The sequence below is a fragment of the Punica granatum genome, chromosome 6 (assembly GCF_007655135.1).
Source record: "Punica granatum isolate Tunisia-2019 chromosome 6, ASM765513v2, whole genome shotgun sequence".
Classification (NCBI taxonomy): Eukaryota; Viridiplantae; Streptophyta; class Magnoliopsida; order Myrtales; family Lythraceae; genus Punica; species Punica granatum.
This window is the reverse complement of record NC_045132.1, coordinates 6,820,915-6,839,517: the sequence shown is the minus strand read 5'-3', so window position 1 is coordinate 6,839,517 and position 18,603 is coordinate 6,820,915. Positions and strand designations below refer to the sequence as shown.

Genomic DNA, 18,603 nt, shown 5'->3' with positions numbered 1-18,603 from the left:
GGATTTTTCCTACGATTTTTTTTATTCCCGTTTAGTTTCGATCGGTTTTTCTGGAGAAAAAACCATCCAAAACCCGTTTGATTTTATAAAAAATCGACCACCCATAACTTTGGTTTCCAAAGGTGGTTTTTTTCGGAGACCAAAAAGATAAAGAGAGTATGTGTTGGTCTTCTTATTGTTTTCATTTTTTTCCTTAGCTATATGTTATAACTTTTTCTTACCAAAAAAAGAATAAAAGAAATATATATATTTTTCCTTCAAACCATGTACTATAATAGTGGTGATGAATGAATGAATGACAAGAAATTACGGGTGCAAATCATCACAATGATCATGATGAAGAAGTGGGAGTAGGAGGGATAAGTTCTCTTATATAAGAAACTAACAATGATCATCATTTATGATACTTTACTTGTGCACATTTAGAATTACAAAATGTAAGTTGAAACGTTGTGTATATACATATTATTCATATCCTATTCATCCAATATATATACACACACATTATTCCCGTGGGTCCGGGTATTGCCGGATTTTACCGATCAATTCCCACTTTTTTTGGTATTTTCTCCGGCCATAAGAATCACCCATAAGGTGTATTCGATTTTTCGAGTGCGGGTATTTCGGTCTAGGTAGGTTCGATTTTTTGATTTTTCAAACTTTTACTTACACTCATATTTTCAGGTATCCTTAAATTATAAGTTCAAATCTTTATTTAAACATCGAAAAGAGAAAATCGAGAATCCCTCTCGATCTCCCATTTTGCAGGTTGTTCGTATGGTGTTTGTAAAAACTCGAGGCTCGTGACTTGTGCGTGATCAAGCCCCGAATTTTCACGATCCCAACAATTATAATCGAAAAAAATTATGTGCTCCACCTTTACCCAAATCCAACCTAATGTAATCATCTCCACAAAAGGACAAGCACAAAGGACAACCTTAATTAAAGAGGGAAATGCTAACATGATCTGGAATCATGTGCCGGGGTCATCATTATGCGTGGGCCTTGAGAAATGCTATAATGTTATCAGTACATGAACATAATCCCGTTTGGGTCTATTGGAATTCACACTATGGTCCAAAAGACGAGCCAAGGGAGTCAGCAAGCACTTTCCTTTCGGTCGGAAAGAAAGTGAGAACGAAAGTTCACGAATTAGCCGTGCTTTACCACGTGGTTACAATATTTTTTTTTTCACTTTACATACTTGCTTTATAGTCTCTCTCTCTCTCTCTCTCTCTAACTATTTTGTTTTTTTTTTATAGGACATGACCAAAGAAAATTAATAATTCTGATAAGTTATCAAGAAAATCATAAACTTTCGGCCCCCCTTCCAAATCTATAAAATTGATAAATTCCTCACTTTGCTTAAAAGTCTGCGAGTATATATTTTAAAAATGATTACATTAAATTAAGGAATACTTTGCCAATTTTTCCTAAAGAAAGGGGAAAGGTCATTTTAGATTTGGGAATGACGTACAGGTAGATGGCGTACAGGTAGATGACGCAAGCCTCACGATCATCAAAATTAACTTCACGCACAAGACACTGCAGCAAGTTCCCATCAAATTGTCACTCGCAACATATTATATGGAAGAAAAGCAAAGTTTCTTAAAAACAAGAGAAAAAAACAATATACCAATACAAATTAGTTTAAGCGATCGATATTTGTTCCGCTTAATAAGATTTCAGGTTCGAATTATTGTGAATATAAAAAATCATGCTGTGAGAGTTTTACTCATTAATGGATCGATTCGACTGGACTGAATTAGTCGAAATCTAATTGAATTTTCGAATGTCAAGATTTATATATAAAAAAAAAGGGGAGAGAATATTTCGTCACATGGATTATTGTGGTACTGGCCAAGGACAGGGATGAGCCGAACGATGCGTTTAGGGAACTCGTTAGAGTACTCAATCGATGCGAAGAAGAAATTATCAAAAAAAAAATCGATGCGAAGAAGAGAAAAAAAATGAGGAACTCCAAATAACGACAACAAAAAGTAACTTCTTTTAATGGTGGATGATTAGGAAAATACTGTTGTTGCAGCTTTCGATGTTCTTTTTAGTCAAAAATTGGAATCTCAGGTCACTAATCAATGTGCTTTTTTCTCTTATCTTTCTTGGTTCATGATTTGATATTCGAGTCGGCACCCTTTTATATATATCTAGAAGTTGAACAGGTTTCGTTCCATTCATTTCAAGTCCGAGTTGACCAATTAAAAAATAAAGCACTTTCAATTTGTATAAAAATTTATGTAATTAACTTTATATATGCAGTAAAATAAAATAATTTGAGTGATCATTAATAATGCAATTTGTTATTGAAGTAAGTCGACGATCGAGTAATGACTAATCTCAACAAACAAGCTCAAAACTCCTCATAAGCTAGAAAACAAAAGAAAAAAATGATTTCATTATTAATTTTTAATTTCCCCCATCAACTTTCTGCTTCTTTCTTAGTTGGCCTGCATCCTCGTCGTCAACAACCTCCAATTTCCCATCGGCTGGGTCCTCCATCGTCTTCCTCTTGAGGAGATTCACAAGCCCATTGAGGGCGAGACTAGGATCCTCACTCTTCATGAATTCTTCTGCAACCTCCGCTGGTGTCACCTTAGTCTCTTTTATTAGGCCCTCGATCTCCACTAAGACGTGCCGATGGTGATGGTCCTTACTGTCGGTATCGGTGATCCCGAGGTAGGTTGAGGCCAAGAGCTTGAAGCCATGGAACGTGCAGTAGGACATGAGGATATGCATGTCCATACGGCCCGCTCGGAGCAAGGCGGGGTCGAGTTTATCTACGTGGTTTGTTGTGAAAACTATTATCCTCTCGTCTCCGCAGCTAGACCACAGCCCGTCTATAAAATTCAGAAGCCCTGATAATGTCAGCTGCAATGAGGTAAATTCAGACAAAACAGAGGAAAAATCTTTAGCTTGATGCAATTAAAATACTAAATTCTTAATTCTATTCAATGCTAAGAGAATTACAACTCATATTATTGCTCTTGTTAAAGGGTTGTGTGATTTCGACGACATCCCCTATAATTTAGTACATAGCCAACGACACCTCCTCATTTCAAAATTAATCACACACCACCCATCTTTCTGCAAATGTGACATCAAAAGTGCTTAATCGTCGCCACGTGAATGTTGTGTCATTGTGCTTTATAAAATCGAATATATCGAGTCAGTTTATGCAGTACAGTGACACAACATTCACGTGGCGATGATTATGCACTCTTGGTGCCACATTTGTAGAAGGAAGGAGTGTTATGCGGCTAATTTTGAATGGAGGGAGTGTCATAGGCTAATTACTAAAGTATATGGGGTGTCGTTGAAATTTACCCTAAAGGATTAAGTTAAATCCATGATGTCTAGCATATATGTTTGGCTAACACTTACCAGGAATGGACCTAGAAATTTTGTTCAAGGGGGTGAAGTTTAAAGGATCTTTATGTCGTAAAGTTCAAAGGGGGCGAAATAGGATAATTTCATTGAAAATTGACAATTTCGGCAAATTTAAATAGAAATTTCAAAAAATTTCCTAAGTTCAAGAGGGATGACCGCCCCCCTGCACCCCCTAAATCTGTCCTTGCCACTTTTCTATATGCAACAAAGTGAGAGAAGTAGCCAACGTGTCCGCATAGCGGTCCTCAACACTAGGAAAATCCTAAGCTTGCGTTTGGTTTTCGAGTTTGATAATGATCCAACTCGGTATAATGATTGCAAGTATTGACAAATATATTGATATTTGACAATATATATATGTATGTATGTATATATAGATATAAAGTATATGAAAAATTTATTATTAAAAATTATTATATATATATAAATGTGAAAGTAGATGGAGAATTTATTATTAAAAATTAATTATAAAATTAATTAGAAAAAAAGTATGTGAGAGAATTTATTGTTAAATTAGAGAAAAAATATAAAATAATAATAATTATATTGTTGAATTTGTAAAAAATAAAGTTGTATTGGGCTGAGTAAGATATTTTACTCAAAAATCAAAGGAAGCTTTCTATTTGACTAACCAATAATAAATTTTATCGGTGTACACCATGGTATCCAAAATCCTAATGAACCTCGGAGCTGGTCGACCCTCTAAAACGTACTTAAACCTCTTCCAATTACTAGAACTTAAGATTTTACTTAACGGAAAAAAGTGTCGAACTATTTGAATCAATTCATGATTTTTAGAGATGATGAGATCAGCCAAAGAATGGAAGTAATTCAATGTTTAATTAATACAGTGATTTTCTTTTTGCAAGACAAAAATGTCAATCATTCCTATCAAAGCCTCGTATTGTTGAGCTTGTTGGGCAACGTAAGGAACTAAATACAAATTGAAATAAATTAAAACAAAGTTCAAAATGAACTTTCCAGTTGGTTTTCCTACTGACCTTTGGCCTCGCAGGCATCTCAGGCATTTTAGTTGGGCCATGGGGGGGTGCTGCTCGCTCTGGAAGGTCGATACTGCAGTCGATGTCCTCGATCACAAGGATCGAACTATTCCCAGTACAAAGCAGCAGCTCCCTCAGCTGCCAGTCGCTCATTATGTTTGAGAGCTGAAGATCATACACGTCGAACTTGAGGTAGTTCGCCATGGCAGCCACCAGGCTTGACTTTCCGGTTCCCGGTGGGCCATACAACAAGTACCCGCGCTTCCAGGCCCGCCCGACTCGCTTGTAGAACTCTCTCCGACTCAGAAACCTGTTCCAAAGTCATAAGGAGGAAAAAAAAATAAAGATGATGTTTATTAACCGAAATCCACGGAATTGAGGTATATTGAATTGGAATTTACATATGCAAGGACTGACACTGACCGATCTAGATCGTTCATTATGGCCTTCTTCTGCTCCGGCTCCATTGCCAAAGTGTCGAAGGTTGAAGGGTGTTCGAGATTAATCGAACTCCAAAGGCCATTAGGCCCATTCATGAGGCCATGGAAGTTACCCCCGAGCGTGAACATCTTCAGGACCTTCTCTTTGTCCTTCAGATCGCTCGCCTTCTGAATCACAAAGGCAACGTATGACTCGATAATTTTGTCCTTGTGCTTCTTGTCGAAGCTCAGCTCGAAGCATCGCTTAGTTTCTGGACGCGGAGGTGTTCCTGGAAGATTTATAGGAGGGCCCTCCTCAAAACCATCTGAGGACCCGCGGGCCCGTCGGGTAGTGACAGTGACGAACTTCCACTTGAGCTCGACCCCTTCGAAGGTGTCGAGTATCGTCTCATCCTTTGCGAGGCGGACCAGGACATGTTTCTTGGCGTGGCTCTTGGAGATCTTGAGGCAGTCGGTGTCGGTACCGATCTTGGAGCTGAGGTAGAGCTCGGCAGCAACGAATATCTCGTTCCGGCCCAGGTCCCTGGCATACTCCTCCACAACAAAGGTCAGGCGCTGTTGGACAGGGAGCTTGGCCTTGAAGAGATGGCGGATGCTCTGCCATAGGTACGACTGGACCGGACGTGGGACGATATCATTGACCATGGTGCGGGCAAGCATCATGGAGGCAGTGAAGGAGGCGTAGGCGGAGAAGAGGGAGGATGGGGAGGCCATGATCTCCTTGACATTAGGAGGCAACATGGCTCCTGACCTACAATAGGGAAGGAAGTGCCTGCTACTCTGAATATGAGCCAGAGCGGTGTTATAAAGGGAAGTTCGTTTCATTTCATAAAAGTATTGAGCTTATTGAGGAAGGGGTTTCGTCCAAAGGCACAAAATGCCTACTTGGAATAAAGAGATTCCTTATCGGCGTAAACCATTGTTATCAGAACCGGACCGGCCGGTTCGACCGGTTGGACCGGGAACCGGCACCAAGTCCGGTCCGGTTCGTCTAAAAACCGAAATGCAGCTTTGAACCGCCGGACCCATTGAACCGGCCGGTTTTAAGCAAAATTTTATTAAACCGGCCGGTTCTATGAGTTTTTATGGGTTTCCTATTTAATGTAAAAATTGGTTGGTTGTGTAAGGATTTGAACTCATGACCTCTTACTTTTCATATTAGCATACTACCAACCAAGCCACCACCACTTTTTTGTTCTTTTAACTCTACTTTTAAGTACTTATTAAAATAAAATATTTATTTTGAAGTAAGAAATATTAAATATAGATACTTTCTTATACTATTGTTATATTTCTTTAAAATCATCATACTTTTATCTTAATTATCATAATTTTTTTAATAATATGAATATTTATTTTATTTTAAATAAACGAGCGGTCCGACCCATCGAACCCCTGGTTGGACCCATAAACCCATGACCCCGTACCCCTTCCAGTTCATCATCCGGTCCGGTTCTGATAACACTGGCGTAAACTCTAAGGATGTCATAATCCTAATAATACCAATACCACATTATTTATTTTTTGAGGAAATGCATCTTTAACCAACCATACTTATAACTTGATATTTTTCAAAGAAAATGAAGAATCAAATTCAAGTTGAGTTAAAATTTGAATGTTATCATAGACATGGTATCAATTCCTCTCTTCCATTATCCCCAAACACACACAATCCTTTCCCCAATTTAATTTGCCAGACAAACTGAGAAATCGGTCTGAGTCTATCCCCAGAAAGCAACTCATTCCAACTCTACTCCCTCGAGAAATGGCCGACTCTTCATCGGAGTCCAAAATGGTCACGGCGAAGGCAGTCTTCTCTGCAGCAGCCTCGGTCTCGGCCAGCATAATGCTGGCCTTAGCCAATGACCTCCTCCCCCACAAATTCCAAGAATACTTCTTCTCCGGGGTCCAGAACTTCTTCTCCCAGTTCTTATCTCAGGTCACGGTCGTTTGACGGCCTCGTGAACAATCAGATCTATGAGGCCGCCCAGGTTTATCTCAGTACAAAGATCTCACCTTCGACGCAGCGGCTGAAAGTGTCCAAGCCCGAGAAGGAAAATGAGTTCAATGTATCGATGGAGCCAAATGAGGAAGTCATCGATGTCCTCCATGGGGTCAAGGTTAAGTAGATCCTTGTTTCGAGGAGGGTCGAGTCTAGTTATTGGCGTGATCATGGGATGAACTCGTCGTACAACTTCGAGGTCCGATTTTTCAAGCTCAGCTTCCACGTGAAGCACCAGGACATGGTGAGTTTTCGATTTGGCTGCTTCATAGCTCTTCACCTTGTTTGGTTTTACAGTTTATTTTTAACTCTACGTCACTTAACTCTATTTATTTTCAATTCAATAACACAATTATTACTTTTTCTCTTCAATTATTTAACCATTTAATTCAATTTTTAATACTAAATTCTCTTAACTATTCATTATTTTTCATATTTTTTCTTATAATTTAACAATACAATTATTATTTTTTTCCAAAGAAGACTTTAATATTTCAGGTTTGGTTCACTCGTAGGTTACTTGTCTTGTCTTGGATCCCTAGTCAACTCGATTTCATAAAGACCGATGACCACGGAAAATAATAATTTTTCACTTTTGAGGCCTCAACTTTTCTTTATTTAACATTGGGCACCTAATTTCAATCTACCCCTATACTATTAAATTAGCGCAAAATGGCCTAGTGATCTTCATAGATTTCTCAATTTGATCCAAGATTAACAAGTGCAATTTCTTTGGCGGATTTTGTTCAGTTGCTCGCGTGGCTCTCGATATGTAGCAATATCAGCATTCCCTCACATGTGGCAAAACTAAAGGCCTATTGTTGATGCAGTCAAATTCAAAAAGATAAGTAATGAAGTCAAAATAAAATTAAACTTCTGATTAGTGAAATTATTTTTATTTTAAACTTACGAATATCTTGATTTTCAATGTTGTACCTAAGTTTTCCCATCTAGTCGCTGCAATAAAGTCATCTAATTAAGATGCATGTAACATAGTTCAATTGCTATATTAATTGGTAATTTTAGTACTTCGAATAAATGGAGATATCAACACATACTTTGAGGGATATTTTGAGGCGATTTATAATTACAGTCCATATTTTGTCATTTTCAGGTAGCGTTTAAACTATAGGGAGCGAATTGAAAACAGCCCTTCTTCAATTTACAACTTTATATACCTTCCAATATGCCACGTCAGAGTTGATTCAATGATCGACTGCACAAACATTTTTTGGTATTATAAAATCGGAGAAAATCTTGTTTGTTCAGATAATAAAAGTATTGCTAAAAAAATTGCTTGCATTTGGTTTATGAGTTGCATTATGTTTCAACTCATCTTCATTTCGTGCAATGATTGAAAGTATTAACAAATATATTAATGTGTGAAATATATACGTGTGTATATATATATACATAAATATGAAAATAGATAGAGAATTTATTATTAAAAAATTGATTATAAAATAGTTGAAGAAAATATTAGGGAAAAATTATTATTAAATGAAAGAAAAATACAAAATAATGATAGTTATATATATATTGCATTTTGAAAAAAATAGAGTTAAGTTGAGTAGAGTTGGATTATTATTCAAAAATCAAATAAAACAAGAAATTCATCTTACGATTGTCATAATTTATGCTATCTTAAACAATTAATTAAGATTTATCGTAGATTTGTGTGCGTTCTTGTCGTACCTAGTAGGAAAACAAAAAACAAAAACAAAAAATCACGGGAAAAGAGAGGGGGATCAGTGCATATGTGCGTATTAATTTCACATTTATTTCGTATTTTTCTATTTTCTTAATAAACTATAATATCTTTTGTAATCGGAAAATAATATCAAAGAAATAAAATTCACGAAGACATGATTAAAATTAATAAATTAGACCACTGTCTCAAGCAATGGTACATTTATTTTTAATAATGCAATCTAAATCTTATCAATAATTTTACAGGTGATCAATTCCTACTTGCCTCAGGTTGTCGAGGTCGCCAAGTCTCTAAGGCAAGAGAAGAAGACGCTGAAGCTCTTCACCCCAAGCTTCGAGCACATGTATGGCAACCTCTTGGATGCGTGGACCCCAGTGAACCTCGACCATCCCGCAATGTTCGAGACACTTGCCATGGATTCAGAGATTAAAAAGACAATCCTCGAGGACCTCGAGCGATTCGTGAAGAGGAGGGACTATAACAGGACGATCGGGAAGGCTTGGAAGAGAGGGTACCTCCTGCACGGGCCACCAGGGACAGGGAAGTTAAGCCTAGTGGCGGCGATGGCGAATTACTTGAATTTTGATATTCATGACCTGGGGCTCACCGAGCTGAAGTGCAACTCAGACCGGAGGAGGCTGCTTGTAGCAACGGCTAGCAGGTCGATCCTAGTGGTGGAGGACATTGATTGCACGATCGAGTTTCACGATTGGGCTGCTGAGGTGAGGGCAGCCAATTTCCCTCCAGGTTACGCACCGGAGAGGCAGGTCAGTTTCCGCAGTCTATTATCTATTTACATGTAAAATATACTATGAGATTATTCTCCAGGAACTCCTTTCAGTATGAGGCACCAATGGCTTCATTCACCGATGGTCTTGTGGGTGATAACTCACCTTTCTTTGAACTTCCTCAAGTAAATTGCCTGTAATTAATACAAGTTTGATGTGTATTTGTGGGTAATAACTCCCCTTTCTTTGAACTTCCTCGAGTAAATTGTCTGTAATGTGGGTGATAACTCACCTTTCTTTGAACTTCCTCAAGTAAATTGCCTGTAATTAATACAAGTTTGATGAGTATTAGTTGAAGCTGAACCAAAGAGAGCTCTTTCATTGTTGCATTGCTTAACTTTACAACTGCTCTCCATCAATTATATACTCGATTTATTCATTCAACTTAACCTGGCATGGAGCAAGAAAGAGAGTTACCATTTTCTTCATTGGTCTCATTACTTTCCCATTTTCTCCGACTAAATTTTGGCAGAGAATGAAAATGCACTTGATGGAGTTCTCTCCCCTTCATTACGGTAAGATGCCAACACAAATTCAAAGATTTCAACTTTCATTCCCTTCCTTTCCGCACAATATGAACAAGTTGTAAAGCGCTTAAAATGAGGGGAAAATATAATCAAGTTGCTTCAAGCTTATTATGCTCAGATTATTCTTTAATCGCACCTAGAATTTAGCTATGCAATACTCATATTGTCTCTTTGTTGGCAGATAACCACCTCGACAACCCTCATCATGGTCCTGCTAGCCCTATCCCCTTGTCTTTCCAAAGCCTGGTGTGATGAACCCCATGGAAAACCATCTGAAGATGGGTTTCCTACGCTTATGCTTGTGGGTTTCTGTTCGGGTGGCAAGTTACATCAAAGCATCACTCCACTTTGTCATTCAATTTGCAATTCTGGCAGTGGCAGAGCTTGAAAGATGAGCACACTACTTCTTGCTCCCCATAGGTATCTTGCAGTCTTCAGTAGCAGGCTTCTACTTTAGCTGCTATCTGTCCTCTGATTTTGCTTTCCATATTCGAGTTTCCCTCTACAGGATAGACTGCTGATTGTGTAGATTTAGCATGTTCATATCTTTCCTTCACTTGTCAAGTGGATGCAAAAAATTAAGGTTGCTCCAAATATGACTCACTGTATCCGTTAAATTCGACATACTTTAGGAAGTCATGGATCGACCCCAGCAGATGATAGGTAGATCAAAACAAAAGCTGACTTTTGCAATGAGGCAAGTATTAACACACTTCTTGTTCTTATGGTCTTTAGCTTTTATTCATTGCACTTTAAGGACCATAGGTACTTATCCTGCTTTGTGAAATATGATCTTCTGTATGGCTGGCATAATTTCCTATACCATGTTTTGTTTCTCAGGTGCACTTCATCTTGAAAGGAGTTGTCCGCAGATCGATTGCTCTAGCAGAGGTAGGCAGCTCATTTTTTACAAGTGACCGATAATAGTTTGTGAGAATTATAATGAGATAAACTTATGTTGAAAGGCTTAATTCTCTGCAATGTTATAATAATTTCTTTTGTTCTTAGAACGGTGGAATCTCACTACCTAACAATGGAATTCTTCCAAAAGCTTCATCTTGAATCAAAACCGGAACAACAATTTGAAGGCCGATCGCTACTTTATAACCATTTTTAGGAGGATAGGTAAGTACTTTTGCTCCCCTTGGCTTAAGTATGGTGCAGTTGGTTATAAGAGGCATATATTTGTACTTGATAGTGACATGAATACTGAGAAAAAATCTTCTATTAGTTATTATTGTAAAACTTATATATATCTACCTTGAAAATTTACTTGGTTACTTTTTGTTATTGCATACTCAGATAATTACAAATACAATTAAATAGTGCAAAAACATAGAGACAACGAAATGTGAAATGCAGGTCGAATACAAATAGAGTAAATAAATAGAAACATCGCCATGTGCAAGGCATGTGGCGATACCACTAGTTAAAAGAAAAATCTACTAATATCACCGTACCCCTTCCGGTTCATCATCCGGTCCGGTTCTGATAACACTGCTAATATATATGTTTAAATATTGAACACTTTTGAAATAGCAATAAAAAATAAATCCTTATAAAAATTATTAAAAGTAAGAATTTGCAATTGAACACTTCTGAAATAGTAAAATATAAATCTACATATATTAAAATTAAGAATTTGCAGCCAGAATTTATGATAATAAATTATTTGCACTTCTTTTTTTACTAAATACATGGAATTTATCTATTACAATTTTCTTTTGTTTTATATCTAAGAAAACTAGTGAAAGGGCAAGTGCAGTAATGAAATGTATGTATAGCATTGTATTTCAAAAACAATATAAACTGTTTGTAATTATAGAATGATAACTGCAGCATAATAAATATATATCTTATTTATTTTATTAAATTGCAATACCAAATAAAGTCACAAAGTTTTTTCATTCTTTCAAGCATTTGTCTTCAAATAAGTCATGAACTTTGAGCCATCCATCGGCTCGATTTACTTGTGTTGAAAATATAAGACGCACCCACAATTCTCACAATTCATTTCAGAACATAGCAACAAAAGAGATGGAAGTTTATTAGATTCATAAGAACCTGTGAACCCTAAAAAGTTTTGCTTCCACAGTTGAATATAATTGATGATCAATGAGAAAGAAAAGCACATTTATGGGTACTCAAAACTTTCAAATGCTATTTTGGACACAACTTTAGAAGGATACTGATTACAATACATATTTAAGAGTCCGTTTGAAAAAAAGTATGGGTAGTCATAAGAAGGTTGTATTTGTTTCACATAGAAGAATCTCATTCCATTTTATTTTGTCACAATGCAAGAGTAAATTCTTAACATAATTTTTAACAGTTAAAATATAATATATAGTAGGTTAGATTTTCAAAATGTAGCTCCTCAGTTGACTCCATAAGATTATATACTGAGCATCCAAATATCTTTGCGGTCAGTCATGGTTAAGAGTGCTCGGTGGTTCCCACATTCAACTATAATTTTTTGAAAAAACTTTACCTGCACTTAATTAAACTGTAAGTTGAACTTGATTGGAGAAAAAGTGAGAGCACAGAAACAATTTTTACAAAACAGAGAAATTATACGGATGTCCCTACAACATTCTGCTCATTCAAAAACAGAGACATTATTCAAGGCGACAACTGATAGAGACTTAAAATTCAGAAGCACAAGACATACATGGTTCCTTCCAGCATTTTGAGCAAAGGCTGGTGAATCCACTCACCAGAAGCTTCTGTTCGATATTTAAATTCTAAGCCTGCGAAATATATATCTATGTTCAAGGTAGGAAAAGTCCCAAAACAATGAAGTGCACAAATAAGAGGGGCATAAAATTTATATAAACCTTGTTAGTAATTTTATCAATTGCATCTGCAGCAACATATGCCATCCACTATTGATTTGCTTGCATATTAAATTGAGAGCTGGGTGGACCATAGTTTAGAGAGTATATTGGTAGTACAAGTTACAATTCAGTTCTGGGTGAGCAGCTGCCGAAAGACGATATTATCCAAAGGTAAAATACAAGTAAAATGACCTTCAGAGGTGCAAAAAATGTGCATGAAAGATAGCAGTAGGAAACTTTAATGTAAATATTGTGGCAACCTTTTTTGTTTCCAGAGGAAAAGGAACATAACCAATAAAACAGTATGCAAAGACAATAATCTCAGCAAGAACTGATAAAAATAACGAAGACCATTAATATTCCCACCTTCATTTCTTATCTTTAGACAAGGTTTGCTCATTTGATTACATACGAGCAATTCACATAGTGTCACCAGTCTGGTATATGAGCAACTTAAACTGAACTATTTGTTTCATCTCTGTCAAAATCTCCATCGTCACCACAATTTTCACTCATCACAACCCTCAATACTGTCACAGAGCACACTTACACTTAGTCTAACACAAACTCTACTACAAACCTATGGAGATGGTAAAGGTCACAAATTGCCACGGGAAATGTGTCCTTCAATCAAACATTAAGCGAATCTAGTTGCATATAATCATCAAAGCATATTGTGACTTGAGAGAGGACTGGGTAGTAGAACAAAATCAATGATTAGCCTCCCCTAAAAGAGATGCTTAACCTGTCTAACAAATCAGGCTCCCAACTATAACAAATATCTAATATCCAATCTAATCTAATGCAAAAGAAAAATCAATGTCACTAACCTCATTTCGAAACTCCCATAGCCAGAGATATGCACTATAATGCACATTATAATGCATGTAATTACACTCAATTACTGAAAGATAAGGAAATCAGGTAGAGCATACCCTGACGAACGAGCAGAGAACCAACTATCGCAACTGATCCAGTATAACAAATTACACTAAACAATCTCTTAAACTGGACAAAAAAGTAGTTAATTGATACTTATAAACAATAAAAATAAAATGGTTGTTAATGGTCATTATGGGCTATACCCCAAAAATGAGGCCTCGAAGAAATAAACGCCGATTATATATGAATCCAGATGCTTGAATTGACGACATACCTAAATGAAGTTTGAGATCGAAAAGGTGGACTGACGAGGACAGGACCTGTGAGGCGAGCGCCTACTTTGAGCAAGGACAAGAGCTGGTAACTGTAGTAACATATCTGTAGTCGAGATCTGTAAAGAAGACAAAAAGTAAAAGCAGCAGAGAAGTCAATAATTAAACATTGTCAACAGGTACAGAAGGTTTATTTGGAAATTACCACAAATTAGAATTTTACTGGCAAGTGAAATTCTGGACAGTGTCGAGCGGCTCATCTAATAAGAAGGTAAGACACCATATATTACGATGAAGGAATTACATCTGTTAGATTGCACTGAATGCTTTTCGACCAGTAAACCATATAGTTTATAATAACCAATAGAAACTGCAGTATTATGCCTGCATGCATAAATAGATCTTCTTCACAAAGAAATTAAAGAGACAATTGAAACTCTCAACCACAACCTCCGGCATTATTTGTTATCTCTGCTTACCACCAATAGCTTGCTTATTTAAGCTCATTTGTTACTCCAAACTATTGATGGGTGTCAGGAAAGGTATCAAAATCCTGAAACATGACAACATAGTTCCCAAGATGCTCCAAAGGAAACAGACAAATAGTCCATCTCCTATTACACTAATAACCTAATAAAAATAGAAAACCAGCTAGCACCTACATCTCTTATCTGTTATGGACCTTCAACCCTCATTTCTTTCCACTCCTCATCACCTTCTTCCTCCACATTCTCACTGCCTTGGCAAAACAAATAAGATCCAAGTCAAACCCGTTTGGCCTTGAAACTACCTCCAGGGCCATGGAAACTTCCACTTATAGGAAATATACACAATATGATTGGGTCTCCACCACATAAAGCACTCAGAGACATGACCAAGAAATAAGGCCCGTTGATGCATCTTCACTTAAAGAACAAAACTTTCAAGGTCATGAGGGCGAGGGCCAGAGAGGCGAAAGATTACCGTGCTAAATGTTTGATCCTTGGAGAGGCAAAGTCTCTGGGTGGCAGGCATATGATAGTCACCCTGCCCACAAGAGTAAAGAATGTTCAAGGCACTTCCAATTGTTAAGAAGAGGAAAGAGCAATTAGTTGGACTTACGTTTCTTCTCTGCTTCCCGGGATTCATTCAGAGCTTGTCCCTTCGCGTTAGAGCAGAGGAACATCATGCTCAACATTCATATCCAGACTTTCGCATTATATCTCAGTAAAGCAGTTGGCATTCATTCGGGCCCTTACTGACAAGAGAAAGGAACGGGTAACGGGGCCAGGCCTTTGATCGAACGCTTTGCAGGCAGTACCTGACAGAACAAATGGAGAAGGCATACACAGAACGGAATGGGCCGCTGTTGAGAAGATCTGACATGGTTGTACAGCAACGCGTTTGACTCGCGATAGAGAGGAACGTATAGAAAGGCAGGAACTGAACAACTGTCATAAACTCCTCCATGCCTTTCTGAAAATATAACGGCACCGAACAGGCGCCAGTGGGGTTGGACGGAGAGGCGCGGGCGTCTATACGGGCATCATCTATATGGGTGGGAAGCGGCTGCCCTACCTTTACCAGCGGAGTGGGCTCAATGTGCAGGCGTTGGCTCTGGGCAACCGTAGGGGGATGCTGGGGCGGGCACCATGGCCAGCGCGGGGCATGGTCTCGATGGCCAGCGCGCAGCTCTGGTAAACCGACCGAAGACACTGGTGGCGATGAGAACGACGGGCAGTTCAGCGGCAGTGGACGAAGGCGGGACATAAGTCCGGTGGATGAGACGGAGGGCGATTCGAAGCCCCCGGCATGAAGCAGGGGGGGGGGGGGGGGGGGGGGGCGACGGAAGCGCCATATTAGAGGGGCCGGCGATGGTTAATGTGAAGGGCTACCTGAATGGATGTGAGTCGTGAAGAGGCAACAGCGAGGCGGCCCGACGGGGCAGGGGTAAAATTGGAAATACGAAAATGTCAGATACAAATTGTCAGACTGACCATACGTTTTTTCAATAGTACAAGTGATGTAATATATTTTTTAAATAATACCATTTTTTCATCCATAATTAATATTATAATTCAATTTTAATTCTCTATAATTTATTATTGTATGCATTAGTATCTAAATAGTTTCAATTTAAAATTAAAATAATTCAATGAATTTCGATTGTGGTGACAAAATTTTTCAAAAAAATCTGAAAATTACCACTTTAATCAATAACTCGTGAATCACATGGATAGAAAAGCTAGTAATATACAGTGTGGCAAGTCGTTTGAGGAACAATTGAATGATGTGTTTGGCTATATCCTTTTATAAGATAGTTTTGTGAAGGAGTTGGTTTAACCGAGTCCACGTAGTAATATTAAACATGTTGATTACACGGAGAAAGAGAAAGTGCGCATACATACCGACTGTGATAGATACATTGAACCGTGGCCCTCAAGTACATCTTTTTTAGTTGTTTTAATTCTATAAATAATTTGTTTTCCTTTTTTCATTGCTTTAATTAATTTTTTCAAATATCAAGAATCTAATAAAAAAACAGGTAACATGAAAGAATATTGTACCACGAGCTGAGGGAATGACAGGTAACATGAAAGAATATTGTACCACGAGCTGAGGGAATGACTAAAGGTAAGCCCTCGTCGAATGAACAGAGCTCTCTCGTTCTTAAGAGCCTACTTTAAGTATATATGATACATAGATTGTCATATTTGATGAGAAGACATCTTTAAATTGAACCGTCATGTTTTACTGTGATAAGATGAATTATTTTATAATATTTTTGATATATGTTAAAAGAATGGAATTGATATTATAAGGATGTCCACATAGATTGAATAAGCATAATTATTATTTATGAAAGATGTCCACATACATTGAGGGGCAAAATAAAAATTATGAAAAAATGGTTGTGTTTTGTATTTGAGTTGAGTTGAATTTTAATTTTAATTGGTTTGTAATGATTGTGTTGTTGAATTATGAGAAAAAAAGTGAAAAATAATAAATAATTGAGATAAAATAATGATTAAGTAATGATTGTGTTGTTGAATTATAGAAAAATTAATAAATAATTGAGAGAATTTAGTATTAAAAATTAAATTGAATAGTTAAAAAAATTAAAAATATTAAAAAGTAGTAATTATATTATTGAATTAAAGATAAGTGGAGTTCAGTTGAATTGAGTTGAGTAAAAAAAAATTTTAAAGCCAGACAGAAAATACAATAGTGAGCTTCACATTTTTATATAAGTAATAATAGATAATATATATTCCACTTACCTAACACCTAATAGGTTTATGGTCTTTGGCCAAAAGAAAAAGTTTATGATCTCAAGTATACTCCTAAAAGTAAAAATAAATAAATAAATAAATAATAATAAGAATAATAATAATGAGACGTTCAGTTATTTGATCAACAAAATAGTTTTAAACTCCTCTATTTTGAGTAAACTATCACTTTCATTCCTAAACTTTCGCCAACTTTTATCTTTAAACTTTTGCCAAACCACCACTTAAGTCCCCGAGCAATTTTACCACCCACTTGGTCCAAAGGTTTGGGTTCCATTCACCAATTTAGTCCCCACCGTCAATGCCTCTACCAAAGTGTGATGATGACTTCCTCGCTGGACTAAATGATGTCATAAAAATATTTTTTTAGTGTAAACTACCATTATCATTCTTAAACTTTTCTCAAGCCACCATGTTAATCCTGGATCAAAATTTGATACCAATTTGGCCCAAACGATGGGTTTCGTCTACCAATTTGGTCCTATTGTCTATGCTTGTAACAAAAGTGTCGGCATCCCGTTTTGACCCACCAGTTCAAGCAATGCTCATTAGCAGCAATTCAGGCCACGACTTGAGCATTGATACAGAAGAAAGCTTGACAAAGTAGCGAATCATAATTCATCCTCAAGTCAATAGAAATAAGCAGTTGATCCAAGCATACAATAGAATAACTTCCATGATCATCCAGCGATATACAGAGCAACCAGAGAGCCCAAACAATCTATAAACCGGCATTTGTATAATACAACGCCAATAGTGCTATTTTCCACCGGTTCAACGGTTCATCGGAAGATAGTCAATATTGGGCTTCAAAAATCCCTCACGATGCCAAACAAATGAAAAGTCTCTCAGAATATTTTTCGCAGATTGTCTGCTCTATACAGGGCAATTTCTGATAAATACAAACAACTTTTTAGAAAAAGTCCAAAAACACTGATTCATCAGATAAAAGCTAATGCCCGATGTCAGATACAGTCATACCCCGTTGTTCTACAGATCATGATTATCGCTTCAGATTGCTCATCGGAAGTTGCGCAGACTCCTAAAATGACTTCCGAGCGCAGAACAAACATACCTTTCAGCGGAAATGCATAACTAGAGATTGGTTTGACGAAATGTCGGCAAGCGAAATTAGCTATGCATTGCCCCTAAAACTACAGCGGACAGATGCAATTGGTCACATCAGACTGCATAATTTCTTTCAGTTTTTACGAATGACCTTTGAAGAGCAAAAAATGTCGTTTTCAACAAAAATCTATAATCGGAGGTCCTTTAGGCAAAAACTTGACACTGGATAATTGACCAACACAGTGCTACTTATCCCAAGGCTCATTGTGGAATTCTCAGACTGAATTACATAAGTCATCTAGGCCTCACAATGATTCTAAAATGATTCCAAATGCCCATTGACAGTCCTTCGAGATATGTTTTTGACAAACAGAGATCGCAGCGATTTTCGGATCACCCAA

At 37.2% G+C, this 18,603-nt stretch overlaps 1 protein-coding gene and 1 long non-coding RNA gene across 10 annotated transcripts; both read right to left on the bottom strand.

Annotated features, from left to right (window-relative positions):
* Positions 1-2,282: 2,282 nt before the first annotated feature.
* On the bottom strand, positions 2,283-5,702 carry LOC116211264 (AAA-ATPase At5g17750-like). Of its 2 annotated transcripts, none has more exons than XM_031545557.1 (3): positions 4,830-5,699; positions 4,407-4,716; positions 2,283-2,886 (listed from the first exon to the last, which is right to left on the bottom strand). In XM_031545557.1, exons 1-3 carry the CDS (start codon positions 5,669-5,671, stop codon positions 2,425-2,427), a joined length of 1,614 nt encoding a protein of 537 aa, XP_031401417.1. In that variant the 5' UTR covers positions 5,672-5,699; the 3' UTR covers positions 2,283-2,424. The 2 variants fall into 2 exon arrangements, with proteins under 2 accessions (XP_031401417.1, XP_031401418.1); XM_031545558.1 differs by having other exon boundaries at positions 2,684-2,855; positions 4,830-5,702.
* Positions 5,703-8,741: 3,039 nt separating this feature from the next.
* Positions 8,742-15,912, bottom strand: LOC116211263. 8 transcript variants are annotated; one of them, XR_004157642.1, is made up of 5 exons: positions 14,967-15,912; positions 14,528-14,891; positions 14,071-14,125; positions 9,167-13,984; positions 8,742-9,077 (listed from the first exon to the last, which is right to left on the bottom strand). It is a non-coding gene; the product is annotated as an uncharacterized LOC116211263 (long non-coding RNA). The 8 variants fall into 8 exon arrangements; XR_004157639.1 differs by having other exon boundaries at positions 8,743-9,077; positions 9,167-14,125; XR_004157641.1 differs by having other exon boundaries at positions 8,743-9,077; positions 9,167-14,600; positions 14,829-14,891.
* Between the last annotated feature and the right edge of the window lie 2,691 nt (positions 15,913-18,603).